This window comes from Vidua chalybeata, chromosome 1 (genome assembly GCF_026979565.1).
Source record: "Vidua chalybeata isolate OUT-0048 chromosome 1, bVidCha1 merged haplotype, whole genome shotgun sequence".
NCBI lineage: Eukaryota > Metazoa > Chordata > Aves > Passeriformes > Viduidae > Vidua > Vidua chalybeata.
This window is the reverse complement of record NC_071530.1, coordinates 3,848,568-3,869,030: the sequence shown is the minus strand read 5'-3', so window position 1 is coordinate 3,869,030 and position 20,463 is coordinate 3,848,568. Positions and strand designations below refer to the sequence as shown.

Genomic DNA, 20,463 nt, shown 5'->3' with positions numbered 1-20,463 from the left:
ATGGGTGGCTGTATTTTCATTTAGAAATGGAAACTGTAGAGCTGCGTTAAGTGTCAGAATCACAGAATCACAGAATCACAAAGTCACAGAATGGTTTTGTTGGAAAGGATCTTAAAGATCATCTTGGCATGTGCAGGGACACCTCCCACTAGACCATCTTGCTCCAAGCCCTGTCCAACCTGGCCTTGGAAGGTGTTAAAATCTTGCAAAATTAGATAGGAAGGGATTTACTGGGAAGAAGCACTAGAAGAGAAGAGAGAATAATGTGCAATCTCAAACAAACCAAAAATGTGGCTTTTGGTTATGCCTGAGTGACATGACTTGGCTGAAAAGTATTTTATTGGTGAATTTATTGTCATTAAGACCCTTTCTTTGACCAGGAGAGAGGAAAATAGTAGCAAGCAGCTATGGGAAGGGAATCTCAGCTGAAATTCATGTCAGGAAACACCAAGGGGAGATCTGAGTGTGTTGTGAAATATACCACAGTCAACTCTATTCAATTCTATATCACATAAATATACAGTAATACTCAGTGGGAGCTCAGTGCTGCTTATGCCACTACACAAATTTGCTCTCAGTCCTCTTATTTTTATTGACCTGCTGGGCCTCCCATTTATTTTTACCTGAAGTTCCTAGAATGTGGGTGATTCATTTCCATTCTGTCTGGCCTGAATCAGGACCACCCACATTTCATTGCCTCAGTCCTTTAACTTATTTATAGCTAAAAAGAGAAGTGTTTCTGTTCTTATAGTATCAAATACTATCTGTGAGAAAGCTGCCAAAATGCCTTTAAACTGGGCAAATCCTGAGTGTGATATGTCTGTGTTCTGGTTTTATTATTTCATACTCTGAAAAGGAAATTAAGCTCATGGAAAATATGTGACATGACAGCAGTTGTTGCTGTAATATCGTGCATACAAAGAATGTTGCTGAGGAAACTATTCCATTCTATTTTTGAAAGGATTGTCAGTGCAATTCCTTTTTTTCCAAAGCAAAAGTCAATGATACAGTATTGCTTTTTTTGTGAAAAAGAAAAAAAAAAAAGTCAATTTTTGCTATTTTTAGAAATAGTTATTCAAGTTTTCCTTGATTCTGAATTCATTTTGGTGTGATTTCAACAGGAAGAATAAAACCCATTTCATTTCCCATAATCTAACATTTTATTTCAGCTCTGACTCCACAGCCAAGCTTAAATACTTAGTCCTTTTAGCAGTTATTCATAAGAATTTTAAGCTATTAATTGTGCACTATACAATTAAATCACAAGAGAAGTTGAACAACTGATCCCTCTTAATGGATTAAAAATATACCCTGGTAAAGGAGCCAGTCTAAGACCTACTCCCACTTTTATTGTTTGGATATTTCAAGTAGTTTAATGACTAATTTGAATCTTACCCTGATCCCTGTCAGGGATTTAAATTTTATTTTATGATCTGATCTGCTATATCATGCAGGTGATGAGATTGATGCTGGAACAGGACTGAAATCCCAAATGAAACACAGGGCATTGCTCTGTGCTAGCTGCTTTTCCTGATGAACTCCTGGAGTGCAGCTTTCTTCCACTGAAAAAGGCTTTTCTCTAAGACCATTTATTTCTTAGACCATATATTTATTAAATAAATAAATAAACAAATTAATTAAATAATTAATTAATTAATGTATATGCACGCACACATGAGAGAGTTATATCCTTGTGTGGGAATGCTCCCTATTTCTTGTTGTTGATTCAAACACCTTTTCTCATTTAAAACGAACATTTTGTCATTCATTTCTTGATTAATTTTCATGTAGGAAGTCCCCAACATCCACTGGCTGTAAAGATGACCAGATGAAAGAAGTCCTAGATTTGGGTAAGTTATGTCAAGTCTCAGTTTGGCTTTTGCTATGTTTTGTATTGTTCAGAGCAGCTGTGGCCAAATAAATACATAGGAGTGGCTTCTTTTGTAACTCTTAGTTGATGTAGAGCAATTGCATTTGCTATAAATTTCTAAATAGACAAATCAGTAAGAAATAATCAGACAAAGGCTGGCTGGTGTACTTTTATCTGCCCTTTCTGGCTAAAACTGTATTTTCCTTTTTATAAAGACAGTAAATATTCATTTTCATGTTGATGAGCCCCTAGCACTGAGTGTGCTGGGGAGAACAATTCTTTCCATCCAAGACCTGATTTTTCTTTTTCTTTCAGTCGATATTGAGGATGAAGAGACAACTGGAGAAGTTAATAAGACCCCAGATCTTTCAACACTCTATATGCTTCAAATAGTATCAAAAGCAATTGATATTTCTCTTGCAAAAGTAAGACCAATTATGATAAATACAAATAGATTTGTGAGGTTGTTATTTGAGTTTCCTTAGCTGAAGCTGCAGTGGGTGCTCTGTGTTGTACTTTTGAACATGTGCTGTATTCCTGAGTCTATTCCTTGTCCAGTTGACAAAGTAATTTAGGGATGCCTAAATTCAGAAAAATACCTTTGTGCATCAGCCCACTTGAAGCACAGATGATAGCTTTAATTAATTAAGCTTGTATTATTTCCTTAATGCCCCTAGTCAGTTATTCATGTGCTTATTCTCCAGTCCTTTCAATTAACAGTGGTTCATTATTCCCCTCTCACTGTTTCTGCCTTGCTTATCTCCCCTATTTTGAGCAGAGATGAAATTATTAAATATTTTTCTTTCCCATTCAGACAGAGGAGAAAAAAACCCAGACCAAATAATGAGGGTGGGTGTCTTCCAATTTATTTCTAGATCAATGAGCTTGGAGTAACTCTACCAGCCCTGAGTAGTTTTTTTTATTTCCTGAACTCTGCTTTAGCATGAATGCAATTTATTCAGTGTAGCTATTGCTGGCCACAGTCTGCAGTTGTTCAAGGCCAACAGGTGGATTTGTGCCACCTGAAATACAGAAATCAAACATTTAACTAGCATTTATCTTGTAGAGGGTCCTTTTCTCCCTCATGTCACCATTGGTTGCTCTTTCAGCTGTTAAATTTCAGGCAGTGTACTGGGATGCTTGCATGGGAAACTCTGCCCCAGACATTAGACATAAATATTTTCCAGTGCTGAGCAGCTCCCAGCATTATGAGTGGAAGGAATATGGCAGGAAAAGGAAAATATTGCTCCTTTTCATTGGGGTGTTGCTATTTACAGTATGGATAAAACAGAAGAGGATGGTTGTACAGTTAGTCATTATCCTTCCACACTCCTCCTTTCTTTTCTACAAATTACAGTGTTTTGGATTTGTTTTTAAAAGGAGATTTTTTTTTCTTTCTTTTATAGGAATTAAAAAATCTTCTGTTTGGCTCTAGTCTTTGTTGCTTCAGTGAAGAATGGAAAATCCAGAGTTTTACATTTAACAATATCCCACAGCTTAAATATGGCATTGTGCAGAAAAAGGTACTGTAAATTCTTTCCTAACAGTGATCTTTGCTTTTTACACTGACTTTACAAAGGCTGTGTGTCAGCAGTGAAAAAAATTAGTTTTCTAAAGACTTCTTTTCCTTTAAACTCTGGTTACCAGTGGATGTTGTCACCTTGTCAAGTTGTGATGGGAGACTTGAGATGGATGGAGGAAAATGTGAAAAAGCTGCAGAAAGTGTGCAAATGTTTGTGTGTGTGAGATGGGGGATTATTCACAGGGAGGAGGAGGAGCCACTGCAGCTGAAAGCTAGTGGTGGTAAAAGAATAAAAGAGCATAAATCAAGGGTGGAGTGTAAGAGAAAAATTATCTGTGGGGCCAAACAAATTAAAGATGCAGCTTGATCTGACTCAAAATGAGAGGTAGCAAGTGTTGCCTGGAAAATCACATGGAGATTTTTACTTCCTGAGGATGCTGGGGTCAGGTGATGGGGTTCATTCCTAAAATAAAAGGAACAAACACCTTGCAGGCACCCTGGGACACTGGCACTGCTGGTGGGCTCACCTCTCCTGCAGCCACAAGATCCCAGCTCCTCCCTACAGCGAGGTTTTCATCAATTCTCTGGCAACATCCAGCAGGGGGATGGATCTGGAATGTCCAGAAGGGGGACATCTGGAATGTCCAGCAGGTGGACACATCTGGAATGTCCAGCAGGTGGACACATCTGGAATGTTCAGCAGGTGGACACATCTGGAATGTCCATCAGGTCCCCATGGTGGCCACAGCTGGTAAAACCACCCAGCCATGACTTGGGCCAGCCTGGCCAGCACGTGCCCAATTGTGCTGGTTTTGCATCACACGATATTAAAAAGAAAGACTTCTTTCCCTAAGTGAACTAAAAAAAGACTCTTCTAGAATTGTTAAACTGACTGAAAATTTTAAGTTTTATCTCTTTACATTGTCAGTAAGAAAGAAGAAGTTGTAGAGGGAGGAGAAGTGTCCTAAAAAGTTTAGTTCTGATTCTTATTACTCTATCTTTTAGTTACTGTTAATAAATTTTTCTTTATACCATTTTAAAGTTTTGAGCCTGCTTTGCCTTTCTCCTAATCCTACCTCACAGCAGGAAATGAGTATTTCTAGTTCATTCTAGTACATTCTAGTGAGTGCACTGGTGCTTGGCCAGCACTGACCCCACCACACTCATTGGTGCATTGGCCAGGAAATCTCAAATTGGCAAACCAAAACCACTACACCAATCCAGAGAGATTTTTGGTGCTCTCTGATCCAGGGCATCCAGCGACTTCTCTGAGCTCTCCCTTTCAGCCCTGCCTGAGCACCAGGCTCCCAGACAGTGCTTCACCCCTCTCTGCTCTGTGTTGTTCACCTTGGTTTCACAGGCTCAGCTCAGGGACCACCCTCGTGCCACAGGGTCATGGAGCTGCCCCCAAAATCCACCAGATCCCTTGGAAAAATGGGTCCTCCCCAGCTGCTTGATGCTTTTGTGCCAGCCCTGGGGCAACATCCAGCAACATCCAGCAGGGGGACATAGCTGGAATGTCCGGCAAGGGGACACATCTGGAATGTCCAGCAGGTCCCCTGATGACCACAGCTGGTAAAACCACCCAGCCATGACTTGGGCCAGCCTGGCCAGCACATGCCCAATCCAGAGAGATTTTTGGTGCTCTCTGATCCAGGGCATCCAGTGACTTCTCTGAGCTCTCCCTTTCAGCCCTGCCTGAGCACCAGGCTCCCAGACAGTGCTTCACCCCTCTCTGCTCTGTGTTGCTCACCTTGGTTTCACAGGCTCAGCCCAGGGTCATGGAGCTGCCCCCAAAATCTGTCCTGGTTGAGATGGTCATGGTTGAGATGGAGACAATACAAAAAACCCATTCCAATTTCAGAAGGCTTCAAGCACTTTTCATTATTGCGTGCATGCTCCTTATACATTCTTAAAAAACTCCTAAGTTTACACGTTACTCATTGGTCAGAAGAGACAAACAAAGTGCTCATTGCAGGTTTCTCTTATTTGTCCTTCTCTCTTTCCTGGTTTCCATGTCAATGACCTTGGCAGGAAACTCTTTCAGGGGTTAACATGGATCCTCCCATCAAACTTCTCTCTGGCTCACAGAAGCCCCTGCAAAACCTCCTCCACAAAAATCCACCAGATCCCTTGGAAGAACGGATCCTCCCCAGCTTTGTGATGCCTTTGTGCCACCCTGGGGCTGTGCACCTGCTCCTGAGGTGTCCACACAAGGTCTCTCCCCTCAGGAGCAGGGATCTGAGGAATTCAGTAAATACTTGTAGGCTCCTCTTTCCAAAACACTCATTAAAGCCTCTGTGCTGATGCAGAAAATCTTTATCTGGCCTGAGAGAAGTAGACCATTATACAAAAATGAGAGGAAGAGAGGCTTTGAGGCAAGGACAATGGCTAATAAACATGTCATTAAGATGTTTAATTAACTTACCTCATCTAGTTTAATATTTCATTAGGCTGGTGATCTCCGCAGAAAGCTGCTTATTTCACAAAGCCTAGCGGAAAAAGAAGATATTAAATCTTATTTTAAACTCCAAAAGGAACCGTGGCAGTGCTGGTCATTGGCCCACAGTAAAAGTCACTTTGGTGTTTCCAGCCTGCAGAAAGGATATCTCATCACTTCCAGCCACTCACTGGCCATTAAATTCCCCACCATGAATTCCAGTGCAGGAATGGTGTTTTACTGAAATTGTGCCTGTTTCAGCTTGTTAATATATTTCCTCCTTACTTCCAAAATTCAATTCAGCTCAACAACTGTTCATTTCTTTCTTATGTTAAGCTTTTGTGGTGCTATAAGTGGATATTTAGAATAAATCCTGTTATTTCTTTTTGCACTGAGAGGCCTGATGGACTGACACAAACCTTGCTGTTTTCCTTGATATATTTCAGATTATTCACTCTTCAGTTACTTAAATAAATCTAGGGAAGCGGAGTATGTATAATACAAATGAGAAATGAGAAGGTGTCAATATCTAAGCTATTCTAATTTCCATACTGCGTTTACCTGCAGGTTCCCTTCCCTTGGTGCTGCATTTTAGGACAATCAGAGAATTAAACTGATCCTTTAATCACATTGCTGTGTGAAAACTGCAGTGTTGCCCTGATTTTTAAAAGTGCTAAGTTTTCGTTTATAGCTCTTTTGAAAGTTTTAAAGTTCTCATAAAACTTCTTTAACCTTCTGATAATATTTACATATTTCTACTGGAGCTCTCACGCACTGTTATGTAAATAATGATTGTTTTGCATTCTTCTTTGTGAGAGAATTGATGGACTGTTGGTTTAACCAGTGTGGTTAGAGAAGTAGTAATTCCATCCTCCAATCCACAGTCACCTTTGGAATTCTATAAAAAACAGATATTCGAATAAAACACTCTCTTTTTCCCTTTTGAACTTACCAAGCTTCTGTGTAATCATTTTGTGTCCAATAGTGACACTGCAGGGCTGGCTGCCCTTCCCCTTCTCCTGCAGGGTTTGAGAGGAGTTTGATGGGTGGTATTGTGGTGTCTGTGATGTCAGCCTTCTGTCCTGCATGTTGCCCAAAACCAGCTCTGAATCCATAAAATTTAAACTTAATATGGCATTTCTTGGTATTGTGATTTATTTCCTCTGAGACTGATAATTTGAAGGATTCAGGCATTCCTGGTTTTCTGTCTCTTCCCCAGTGAGAGGGAGAGAGGGAGGATCTGAGGTGCACAGGGCTGTCCTGAAACCTGAAATCTTTGTTTAGTGATGCAGGTGGGAGCTGGAGGTTGCTGAGAGGAGGTACAAGAGCAAGGCTTGTTTTCAGTCCTTGGAAAACACTCAGATTTGATTTCTCTCTGAAAATTAAACTGCAGCTCAGTAGGGATCAGGAGGTTTTTAGTTCATATATCCCAGATTTCAGTAAAACCCCACATTTCTTTTAACATTATAGATGTCTTGGTCTATTCAGGAAAAATGGGCAGGAACCACAAAAACACTTAAAAACCTTGATTTTCATTGGCTTGCACAAAACCCCAGAGCCACAGAGAGAGCACTGTAAAGTCCTGGCTGCAAAGAGAGGGATGAAAGGATGGCTTTGGGCTGGGTGGGGGCTCACAGAGGTTTTCCCCAGCATCCATCAGTTTTTTGCTCATGGAGTGTCCCATTTTCCCCCAGGGTGGCCCATGTGGGGTTCTGGCTGCTGTCCAAGCCTGTGTCCTGCAGCAGCTGATCTTTGCAGACAGCAACAGGAACAAAGACACCCGGTAAGGCAGTGAAATTTCAGGAATTTTGCCTACAGAAGTAAAAAAAAAAAAAAAAAAAATAATTTTATTGTTATTAATTTTATTTCTCTGCTGCAGCCATTCAGGAGCCTTTTGAGTTTGAACTTACTGAACTTCTTTTTGTTTCAGAGAGAGAGAGAGAAAGAAAGCAGCTTCTAATTTACTTGTATTTACTTCCTGTGGAACTGTAGGAATGTAGAAGTTGGTGTCTTATTTGTGTAATTGCTTGTGATTAACCCAAGAACCTCTACAAAAAAGCAAACAGCTTGAATTGAGGCCAATGTAAATTATTTAGCCTCGAGGTCCTCATGGAAATTGGATTTCAAACAAAAAAGTAATCAAGGTTTGAAAGACCATGAAGTTCATCCAGTGTTTTGACACTAAGAATCTCAACAGGGTTGAAAAATTAAAGTTATAATGATTTTTTTTCTTGTAACTGCTTTTGATCGTTCCTGTTTAAACTCCTTAATGGAATTTGAATTTATATTCTGTGTATTTTCTACTTGCTTTAAAGGAATTTTGTTAGGTGTTGCTGCTGACAAGGAAATTGCTTGGACTGCTATAATAATGATGCACTTGTCACGTTGCTAAAGGAGCATGGGTTACTGAATTAAATTCTGGAAAATAATGCCTCAAAAATTACTTTGTTACCAGTTTTCATGTATTTGCCTTTTGTTTTCAATAAGACTTTAAGTCCTTTACAAAAGACAATTTCCACAAAGCCTCCCTGTGCCTTAAAGGAACAGAATGTTTAATAGGGAAAATTATTTTACTGGTTTGTGCTGCCATCACCTTCTTTTATTTGTGACCTCCATTAGTCTGACCTCAATTTAGAATGAAGAGAAGCTTCATGCTGAGATCCTTCATTACCTTACAATATAAAAATGTTCCTCTTGTATTAAATTTTGGCCTTAAATACCCATTTTTCTGGTTGGAACTGTGTAGGAAAATTCTGTGGTCTCTGTTGGTATTCCTCAGTGCTGTCTGCCTGACCCTTAATGTAAATTCATTGTTTGGGCTGTTTTTATCAATATTGGAAAGAAACAGGTACCCGTAGAGCATCCAGGATGGGAAGTGACAGAAATTATCCTGCAAAACTTTAAGATTCTAATTCAGATTATAATGAGGGCAGACTTTTCAAGGTTCTTGTCTACATAAAAGAAAAACCTCAGAAACTTTCTTGCAGGAAACTCAGTGCATTCTTAGATTTTATGACCAGGAATCTCCACAGAAGAATTATTTCTGGCCGTGAAAACCAAGAATTTCTTTCAGCTTTGAGGACAGCCTTTGATCATCTGCTCCTTGGTCCCTTTGTGGCTCAGGTCATCCTTGGTGAAAACAGAGATGATAATTTCCCTCTTGCAGCATGGTTCAGAGATCATAAATGAAATAAAATTATGTGGCACCCAAATAAGTGGATGGAGGCCAGGTTTTTTAAACTGGCTGTCCCAACTCGAGCCATCTCCAACAAATCCTGTTTACTTGGCAGAATTTGCCTCTCCTGTTTTACCCCTCTTGTTATCCACATGGTTTGGAAAGATTTTTGGTTTTTATTCATGAGATAAACATACTTTTCTTATGCTGTGTTTGCCATGGGCAGAACCTTTCAGCAGGCAGAAGGGAAGGGAAGCCTCAGAGCTTCAAATGAGAGGATGGATATTCCTTCCTAACTCTAACCTGGATTTTCAAATTATCAACCACTTCACAGGAAGTGTTTGATTTCAGGCTTTGACATTCAAGAAAGAATTATCATGTCTCCTTCTTCCTCTGCTGCCTCTCTCAGACACAGAAATTACTTGTGATTCCCATGAATTTCTGGCTATCTGTATTAGAACACAGGCAGAGATAAGAGAAAGCTGTGATTATAATTTTTTTTTTTCACTTGAAAACTCTCATCAGTTATTTCCCATATCTCACATCCTTCAGAGAGGGAAACATTCTCTAAATTAACATTATTTTCAAGGCAGACATTGAACTTGAAAGTCTGTTTAATTGTTTTGATGTTTGGTGTTTCTTGTTTAGTCTTTTGAATTATTAGATCTTTTACTCAAACAATGGGAACAGGTTTTGCCCTCATCTCCCATGCTGGTAGCACTCTAAAACTGATAAAATCTGAATTTCAAAGACTGCCATTCTTGGAGCCACTAGAGAAAACTCCAGTTATGTTCTTCTAGGGGTATGGGATCTTTTGGCCACTTTTTCAGTCTCATGGATATTGGGTTTATTCCCAAATCTGCCAGTTCTCCACTTTGTGACTTTCAGTCCCTTGGTCCTGTAATGTTTTAGGTCCTGACTTTGGGGCACACCTTATCTTAAAAAAATGCAAGCAGCATTTAGTGCAGATAGTACTCTGGAGAAAGTTTAGTTGTGGGTAAAAACATCATAGTGTAGATTTGTTTAAAAGGGTTAAGTAAAAACGTCAGAAAAAAATTAAGTATGAATGCATTTAGAAACTAAAAATCATAATTAAAACATAAGACAATCCTGTTTGAGAATATTGAAAGCTTTATTACAGATTTAAAGATGAGGTAGCTTCTCTTGTCCATTATTTGCCAATATAGTACTGTTCCCTGAAGCATTTACCTTCTTTTTTGTCCAAACAATTAAAAATATCTTCTTTGGAAGAGGAACTCTTTCTTTTAGATGAAGAATCCTTTCTTTTCTTTCAGGGTGTGGTAACAGATCTGTGCTTAACCAGTTCCTGTTGTTGATCATACCTTATTTACTCTTCTCTTGATTTTCATCCATTGCTTTTAATGATAAAACCAGTTTTATTTTAATCATTCCTTTAATCATTTTAATCAGACACCACCATAAGTAATGGTCTCCTAGAAGTGAAGACTGTGAATTTCATCACTTAAATTCACCTGTGTGACAGGAGCAGTGTCAGAGCACAGAGAGATACCAAGTTCACAATTATTATTTATAACCTTCACTACGAGCAACATAAACTCATAGAGGTCCCCCAAAAAAGCAGCACAGAGCTGTTAACACTTGACTTTGGTGAATTAATGTCCTTCCAATGCCTGTTTTCCTTCTGACTTGAGAAGAAACCCACCCAGTGTGCCCAGTTTGTTCTGCAGCAATCTAAAGAGAATTTTTCTCCCTACAGTTCCTTTCATGGGTCTGATTATCTTCAAGGTCCAAAGTACCTTCTTAAATGCCTGAAGTGAGGTTTCTCCTCAGGGAATGGTTCCAAAAAGCCCAGTGGTGACATCAATGGCATCTCCCTCTGCAGGTGCTGAGCAGTCTCAGCACGGGGTGTGCCCTGGGTGCTCTCGTGGCCTCTCGTCCTGCTGTTCATTCCCAGAGAAAGGTGGGGTTCAGCTCTACCTTTACCCCTGGAATGTCTCCCCAGTGACAATACCAGCTGCCTCTCCAACTCACAGCATTTTTGGCTGTCCAGGTTGTCTCTTTCTCAGCTGTAGAAGAACTGAGGTACCTAAATAATGACTTTTTGACGCAGCTCATTGGAGCCTTGTTATAAACCATTTTAAAACTCTCTCTGAAGATGCTTTTGTTCTTTTAGGGAAAAACCTGCCCTGAATCTGTTTGCCCTCACATTTTGCTGCTTGTCTCTCTCCTTTATTTCCTGGACTGCAGTTGTCTCCAGCCCTCAGAAGCTCACAGGACCAAGTGCCTCTCCCTGGCTCTCGCTGACATTCTGTGGCGTGCGGGGGGCCACGAGAAAGCCCTGGTGGCACTGTGAGTAGGAGAAGCACTTTCATTCTCTGTACACACCTCTTGTACCTCTACCTGTCCCAAATCTACATAATCTACAATAGAAATGCTTTGTAAGCTGCATTTATGCCACCTAAAGCAGCCTGAGGAGCAAAGCAAAATGTAATTTCTGCTGTCCCAGTAGCTGGGACAGAATAGACAAAACACTTTGAAGTTGCTGTGAAAGATCCTGGATCTTTATTTAATTGATGGATCGGATTTAATTGATTGTAGGGATCCTCCAAAATCTTCTTATTAAGAGTTATTTTTCCAGGTGCAGCATTCTGCTCCTGTGTTGCAGGATATTCCATTATGGCAGGAATGAAGCTCCTTTTGCTGTATTTGCCAGCTTAGTTTATGCAATGCAATTGGGCTGCTGGTACACAAAACGTCCAACTTTTAGATCCCCAGCTTTGGCTGCACTGGAACCTAAATGACATTTTTAAGTGAGTCAGGTTTTGTGATCATAATTAATTTCCTTTATTAGATCAGCTAAAATAGCTGCAAAATAACAGAGAGGCTTTGGGGCACAGAAATCCTTCGTAAACCTGAAATAGAGGCAGCAAATTCAAAGACATTTCAAATGATATTTCACATGTTTTACATCTCAAACCTGCTTCCTCTGTGATATTTTACATATGTTCTTCTGCTTGTTTGAATGTCATTACTCTAAAATATTTTTCAATAAAAACTGTCGTTAACATCTTGTATTTATCCTCTTTCTGTAAGGAGCAACTTGTAATTCATGTAAGACTGAGAGAGCAGAGCACAGATAAAGTGCTTGTTTCACTGACAGAAGTTTGATTTGCAATATAAACTTACTTACAAGAAATCTTTTTTTAAAAAGTCATTAAAAATAATAATAATGCAAATCTTTGGCACATCATTCAGCTCATATAACATGTTGATTTCTCCTTAATGCCATTTTCTTCCTTTTAACATGAGTTTTGTCTGAATATCCCCTTCAGGCCATCAGGAAGACAGCAGTTCACTCCCACAGGGAAATACAAGGCAGATGGAATCCTAGAAACTGTAAGGCTCTGTGTGACTCCCATTCTCCAGATCCTCTTTCTTGCTTTCCCTATTTCAGTTCAATGAATCTGATTTCTGTTGCTCTCCTAACATTTTAAAATCAAATTAGTAATGATCCAAAACCCAATAGGAAATAAAATCCCATAGCCTGCCTGGCTCTGAGTTGTCCCAGTAGCTGTGGGCAGTTGGGCTCTCTGAAATCCTCTTTTTTTTTTTTTTTTAATTTATTAACCTTACAAACCTAAAAACTCTGCCTGCTTTTAATGACACACAGTGAAAATGAACATGGGCCCCTCCAATTGACCATGAGCATGAAAAGGCACTATTTTCTTCTTGTCTTACACAGAATTCTTTGCCTTTTTCCCCCCTCCAGAAGCTCCAAATGGCAGAACGCTTTCCAGTTATGCCTTGTTTCCATCTGAGGCTTTCTGATGGCTTTGCAAGCAGTGGTGCCTTCAGCCAGGCTTTAGTTGCAGGAAATGTTTTTGGCCTCATAAAAGAGGGAAGGGATGTCTCAAAAAATCTGAAGATGGAAAAACAGGCAAAGAATATTGAAGTGAGGGCCTGGATCTGTGAGCTCTCCTGGATTTCATGTTAAATAGGAATACTCATTTCTCTGAGTGTGGTAAATGCCTCACCCCTGAGCTTCTTGCCCATCCTGTGTCTTCTAAAGCTGCAGTAGTCCTCTGTTCTAGGAATTGTTTTTCATTCCATAGATAATGCTTAAAATTGAATCAAAGTGTCTGAGAAACTTAAAAATCATCAAAGAGCAGCTTTAAAAAATTCAGAATATATCAGGTGCTGAGATGTAATTCAATGCCAAATGACAACAGAAAGAGGTAGATTTCATTAGATTTTTATTTCTTTTTTGTTAGTTCAGATCTTTCCAGGCAATTTGAAATTTTTGGCTCCTTCATTCCAGCTTTCAGGTTATAAAAATGAGCTGCTGTTTTTTAAGTCACCTTTTTTCCTTCTTGCATTTCTTCCCAGCTGATACTTCACAGTGCCACGAGATATGAGGACCTGATTCTGTTTCTACAGCAGAATATTCACCAGGTACTGTGCTTAATTATATATTAATTAAATTATGGTTCAGCTGCCAGCCTTTGTGTCTATTAGTCTCACACAATGTGTTCTGAACACTGTTTCTACAACTCTATGGACATGTTTTGCATTTTAACAAACACAGCAACAAATCCAGCTTTAGCATAAATCACAGCAATTCCTTCTGCCTTCAGTGCCATTTGCATTTCTGGAGAACTGGGCAAAAAAAATTTGTACACAACAAACAACACCAAAATCCTAGACAAACAAACAAACAAACAAAATAACACCAAATTAACACCTTTTCTTTTTCAGTTTGAAATTGGTCCCTATGGCTGCATCCTCCTGACTGTGTCTGTCATCTTGTCAAGATCCATCAACCTGTGAGTGCCTCTCTAGCCTTGTTTCATAAACTGCACAGCAAAGTGAGCTGGGAAAAACAGGGAGAAATCCATGGTGTGCTTCAATCTCTGACCTTTTTAATCTGTCCTGGTGTTTGCTCTGATAAATAAGGGGGAGTTGTGCAGATTTACCCACCTAACCCTGGCTTTTCTTGTTGCATACACACACTTGTGTGTGTGTATAATTATATATATATATATATTTATATCTATTGTTGTGATCAGTCCACCACATCTGATATCAAATGCTCCATCTAAACATTAGGGATCATGTCTGAGGTTGTTTTTTGTTCTCTCTACCTTGGCAGTTTAAGCAAGACTTGTTTAAAGGTTATATATTTCACACACTTCAGGTATCACTGTGATGACTTCCCCAGTCTCTCTGTCAATGATAAGGAAATAAAATGGGTGAGGCAGCTCATTTTTAGGTAGCTGTAAGTAATGCATGACAAATCTGCTCTCAGTTTATTGCTGTGATGAATATTCTGAGCTCTAGCTCGTGGGAAGTCATCATGACCTCTTTTAAAAACTCCCTGAGGCTTGCCCAGGCACAGTGGCACTCAGCTGAGTTTTTATAGAGACTGGTGGTGTTTCTGTGGTGCTGTGAGTGTCAGTGGGTCAGAAGATAAAGGTTTCCTTCGTGCAGTCAAGTTTTCACTGCTGTGAAAATCCCCAGGAGCAAGGGGAAGCTGCTCCCTGCCAGTTTGCAATAAACAAGTGACACGGAGAGAGCAGCTGCGCTTGAAAGCAGCACGAGGCTGATTTATGGAAGCTTTTATTTCTTACAGCTCTGCATTGTCTTGACAAGAAACATCAACTTAGTCCAAATTTGAGATCCACAATCAGTTCTCACCTGCTGGGATCCCAGCAAGGATTTGCAGATTGAGTTGTTTTTTTTGGTTTTATTGTAATTTCTTTTCTTTTGCTTATAGTAACACTACTGCCCTTGGCTTGACTCCACTTTTGTAGTCTAACACAAATGATGTGATAATTTCAGGGCACATGCCATTTATTCTCATTTTTCTGAGCTGGTTACAACAGAGAGGTTCAGATTAGTAAAGTTACTTGTGCAAGTAATGATCTGTAGGTTCATAATTGCTGCTGTCTGCACTGCTTTGCTTGCTATAAAATGATAAATATTCTTTAATCATATATATTCTCCCTCATCACCTCCCAGTTCCTGCCAGATGGATTATGACAAGGCAAATCAATCATCTGTGTTTTTATTTGTGGGAGCTGTGTCTAAAGTGAACATGACAATTCCTTTTGGTGCCTGTTTGAATTTTAAACTATCTAAATATTTTTACAGATCTGATGCACAATGTCAGAATAGTTTATGAAGTGCAGTTCTGTTTTGAGGAATTGCTATGATTTTTTCACAACTTCATTTTAAAGTACTGTTTCTCTTCTAGCTTGTACTGTGTAAGACACTGCATTGGTACCTTTTTTTTACAAGAAATGGGAATTTTTCTGTTTTTAAACACAATGGAAAGTGGTTTTAGACCCTTGCACAATTTTTTTAAGAAGTGCAAACTGTTTATGTAATCTTCAGCAATCAATTTAGCTGCCTATGTCACCTTGCTTCTCTTAGGATATTAAAAATATCAAGACAAATAACTCAGTGCTGATATCCTCAAGAAATATGAACTAATTCAGAGAGTGTTACCAGCATGATAAGCAATTATTTACATAACTGGCATAGTTCTGGATGAACAGCTGAAGACAAACAAGAGTTGGTTTAGATGATGGAATTTTAGCCAGTAATAGATCCCCCTGGGACTGTTCTGCCCCGGTTTTGGGTTGTTTTTTAACAGAAAAATCAGCAGGTTTTTACAACAGAAAACTTCATGGAAGTTTCAGTTTTCCAGATTTTTGTGTGCATATTGCACTGAAAAAAAAAAATTAATTTTAGTTGAGGAGTTGACAGCACTTAGATTCTTCCTATTTTGAGTGTTATTATCTATCGTAATGATCTTTATTGCCCAGAGAAGTTGTGGACTCCCCATTCCTGGAAGTGTCCAAAGCCAGGCTGGAGCAGCCTGGGACAGTGGAAGGTGTCCCTGCCATGGCAGGGGTGGCACTGGATGGGCTTTAAGGTCCCTCCCAGCCCAAACCATTGCAGCATTCAGTGAATTATTTACTTTCTGTGCATTATTTGCATTTAGGCCTTTAAACTCAAAAGAAGAGGAAAAAAAAACCAACCCCATGATTAATTTCATTTATTTTAGATGTCTGTCTTAGAATGACATAAATAATCTCCTGAAGTGCTTGGCTATCTCCCCCAAAAAGTGAGAAAATCTAAATAACCTACTCATAAAGAAATTTTACACTGTAGATATCAAGTTGTGTAATGAAATCTGGTTTTTAGTGACAGGTCAATGAAAAATGGGAGATTAAACGTTAATAATGCAGAGCATTATACATTAAAAAAAAAACACTCTTACAACTGTACTCACCTAGTGATGGGCTTTAAATAAGCTGTTATAAAAAAAGGAGCGAAATTCTGGCACCACCACTGGAAATTTAATTATCTGAACACATCAGTTCAATTTTCTGTGATAGACAGGAGATAAATCATGTGTTGAGAGTTGAAACAGAATAAAAACACATTAATGACTTCATATAAATGTATGATCTTCCAATTTCATTTTGCATGTAGTCCTGTCTCCCTAGGCCAGTAAAGTCACATTAGTACTGGAACAAAGTGGAAGACAAAAACAAAGTTTCCCTTTAATTTGCACAGATAAAACCAAATCTTTTTTCTTCACCAATAAAGAGGAATAACTTGGAAGTAATAAAAAATCAGGCACTCATGACAAGGTTGAATACATTATTCCTCAGAGTCCAAGAGCTTGGGTGCTCTCAGGGAAGCACTCAGGCTTTGATGTTAAAACAAGCATAATTCTAATTTTTTTTCCACAGCATAAACAACTTTCAGTACTGGGAGATGAGGAGGCCAAAAGTATCAAGAGGTTCAAATAAATTTCGAGCAGTTAATGAAAGGTGCAGGCTCCAGCATCCCTAAACCCCCTGGCCTTGATGTTGTCTCCATGTCCCCCATTTTTGTGTTCTGCCTTGATGTTTGCTGCTGCTTTTGCTGCTTTTTTTGGTCCAGCTCCATAATTTTTACATTGTTACAGATCTTCCCTTGCAAATGGAAATTCCAGCTTTCAGCCAGGTCTGCTGGGCAGTTGTTCTAGGATCACGGGCAGTCTGAAGCATTTTTATTTCAGGGGGACGCATGCCAGGAAATGCAGGAGTTTGTGCCTCTTTGTAGATTTTGGGTAATGAGTTTTTCATGCTCCAAGCACTAATGATCATCACTGCCTGAGCTGATAACAAATGGCCAGAGAGGAGTGAGAATTCCTGAGGAAGTTGCTGAGAACGCGTTGTTGCTTCTGGTACAGGAAGGAATTCTGGTTCCTAACAATTGTTACCTGTTTTTTTATTTTAATATGGTTTGTTTTTTTTTTTTAACAACCAGCAAATTTTTTTTTTTAAAAAAAGTCATATTATAGCAGCTCAAGGGACTAATCTTTCTGAGTGTGCAAGATGTGTGCTGGGATCTTGACGTCGATGAGAGCTACAGGATATTTTCCATGCATGGGAGAGAGAATGAGCTCAAAAGTTGGGCTGCAAGCCCCCACTGAGCCTCACCACTGAGTGCAGGAAGGTTGTGAATATTCAGGAGTGGTTTTAGTGAGGACTCAAGTGATCCCCACAATCTGACTGAATTTCCAGCCTGCAGTGGGACTGCAGCACAGCTTTCCCTGCTGGGTTCTGCCTCATCCTCTCCCAACCCTTGGTCCCTTCCTTGCTGTGCCTTACTCATGCAAAGCCATTCCTGGAGTGGGATGTGGCTCCTTTGGCTGCACCCAGTGCATCCTCAGCTTTCTTTAAATTCCAGCTCCTCACCAATCCTGTTCCCACATTTTTTCCTAATCACTGCAATAACTTGTTGTGGATGAGACAATTGCAGTTGAGATGGAGACGATACAAAGCAGCACACTCCATCTTCAGAAGGCTTCAAACTGGTTTTATTCTAGCATGCACACTTTTTATACATTCTTACAAAACTCATAAATTTACACTTTACTCATTGGTCACCAGAGACAAAGTGCTCATTGGAACAGGCAGTTGCAGGTTTCTCTTATTTATCCTTCTTTCTTCCTTGGTTTCTGTGTCAACGACCTTGGTAGGAAATTCTTTCAGGGGTTAACATGGATCCTCTTATCAAACTTCTCTCTGGCTCACAGAACCCACTGTAAAACCTCCTCCACAATAACTTACTGCATAAAATCATCCTTACAAGAACCCAGGAGAGCAAAGAACACGTGGAACAAGAAAACTCCTGGGTGGAATCCCTTTGTGGAAAACCAGCGTATTGCCATTTTCAGGCTACATGGAGACAATGCACAGAGCCTGATCTGAAACACGGGCTCACTGTGCTGCTCACAACTCAAAATGCCACTGTTTGCATCGCTTTTGTGACCTGGGGATTCTTTATCACTTACTGATAGCAGGTCACGTGTCGCTCTCCAGTCAGGAGTGGTCACTGGGTGGCTTTTCCATGTTTTCTCTCAGGTGTTGCTGTGAGAATAAGTAAAACAATGGCTTAAGCTGTGGGAAAAATAAAAAAAGGAGACTGATTTTGCAAGTCAGGAGGAGGCTGTGTACATCATTAAGGTTGGCTGCTCGTAAACCTTGGAAAATACACGTCAACATCTTCTTCCTTGTTGTGATCCCACAGCTCTGTTAACTGCACTTCTCTAGTCCTTACTGCTCCAGAGCAGGGTGTTCAGACCTGTTTCAAAATTATCTGTGCTGTTCCCGTTTTGGTGTTGGGGAATTTTGGTTGTTTGGAGTTGGTTGCTTTGTGTGTTTCTTTATTTAATTTATTTATTTCAAAAGCCAGCGTGTATTTCAAAAGTCTGTTGGTTTTAAGTTGAGTAGATCACATTATGACTCTTTATCAGTGTAGGATTTCTCACACCCAATAACTCTGTCCTTGATTATTACCAATTCACCTCATTCTCTGAAATCTATTAATGAACAGTTTTTCACTTGAGGGAATCAAATTATTAAAATTATGTTGTTCTGTGCACTTACTCTTCATTCCTGTGGTACATTTTACTTAACTGGACAAGTTAAATCTTCTTAATATGCCATTCTGCTCCATCTTTGAAATAAAAACATGCAGAAGCACCAAATCATGTTAAATGCTGCCCATTATTATGCCCTGGTCATACCATGGTCAAATGTATCTGTTTTTCATCTTGGGTTTACTTCTGCAATCATTTGTCTGGTTTCAAACAATCCTATAAGAATCTTCCTCTTCTGGTCCATTGGCAAACTATTTTTACTTTTTTTCTTTTTTGTAATTTTGACAGTTCTGTCTGCCTTTACTCATCAAGGGAAGTTTTTTATTCTATTAGTTTTTATTCTATTTTATTTCTATTCTATTTATTATTTTTAGTAGCAGGAAATGATCATTACTGCAGTAATCTTTTTTTTTTTTTTTTTAATCCTTTCCTAACTTCCTTTCTGTATCATTTACTGTAAAATAACCCCAATTCTGACACGTTACTGGATTTTAAATCTCTTTCAGTCATGCAGGACTTTGAAAAAGGAAAGTGATGCTCTGCTGGCTCATGAGCTGTGGGTGGAACAAAGGGTCCCCCACCCTCAATCCACTTTCCTTTGCTGACACCTTTTCTTGTCCCAGAGCCAATCTCTAATTTGGAGTTCCCCTGAAATTCACCTTCCCTCCTGATGCTGTTTGGTTGCTGGAGAAAGGCTTTTTGTGAAATATCCATTTGGCTGGGCCAGGGGAAAATTCCAATTCCAGCGTCTCATGAAGGATCCGGTCACTTGGGGCACTCTCAGCTCTTGATGGAAGTAGATTTTTCTGCCATCTAGTTTTCTGAGAAAACCTTTTTAAAGGTAGTTTCCCCTCCACTTGAGAGTGCCTGGGAGAGCAGCAACAGGGGGAAGTTGTGTCTGGGAGCAGTTTGCACTCAGGGCTTGCAGTTATGTAATATAAATAGATGTCATCGTGGTTTTTTTACAGCTTTTGGTGTTTGAAAAACACAGGGAAGCTGTTGGTTTTGAGGGGAAACAGCTGTCAATTATGTTACAGTGCTAAAAAACAAGGAGCTGGACACAATTGAAAGAAAGAAAATATATATATGTTTGAGAATCTCAGAGCTGTCCAAGAGCCATTTGTGATTTTGCAGCTTGAGGGAGGCAGGTCAGATTTACCAGGAACAGGGGGAGGAGCAAATAGGAGACATTTTGTGGGATCCAGACCTTGGTGGGGAAGAATTTAGCCCTTTTTTGTTGGGGTGAGTGAACTTCTTTGCCTCCTGCTCGATGGGTTGCGTGCAATTCCTAATTTTCAGGATCTTCCCTGCCTTTGAGGTTCTGTAGTGGAAATTGGGCAGAGGCTCTTGTAAAGCAAAGTGTTCACTGGGCAGGAGCTGCTTGGAACATTACTCAATTAATAAATGCAGAATAATGAATGCAGCTGTTAAAAGGTAATAAAGAAGGGAGTTTGCTTGAAAGAATTTAATGTTTTTCCTTCAGAAAAAGGCAAGAATAGAGGGATAATCAGTGACAGCTTTAGCAATAATT

General features: G+C 39.6%; 1 protein-coding gene across 3 annotated transcripts in view; it reads left to right on the top strand.

The window, feature by feature from the left end:
• Positions 1-20,463, top strand: part of MINDY4 (MINDY lysine 48 deubiquitinase 4) — a 69,052-nt gene that overhangs the window by 18,010 nt on the left and 30,579 nt on the right. For all 3 annotated transcript variants that reach the window (XM_053937377.1, XM_053937386.1, XM_053937369.1), the window contains exons 6-13: positions 1,792-1,850; positions 2,186-2,295; positions 3,277-3,393; positions 7,527-7,615; positions 11,237-11,338; positions 12,322-12,385; positions 13,376-13,441; positions 13,745-13,812. In XM_053937377.1, the coding sequence (XP_053793352.1) occupies positions 1,792-1,850; positions 2,186-2,295; positions 3,277-3,393; positions 7,527-7,615; positions 11,237-11,338; positions 12,322-12,385; positions 13,376-13,441; positions 13,745-13,812 (675 nt within the window). The remainder of the gene's footprint in view (positions 1-1,791; positions 1,851-2,185; positions 2,296-3,276; positions 3,394-7,526; positions 7,616-11,236; positions 11,339-12,321; positions 12,386-13,375; positions 13,442-13,744; positions 13,813-20,463) is intronic.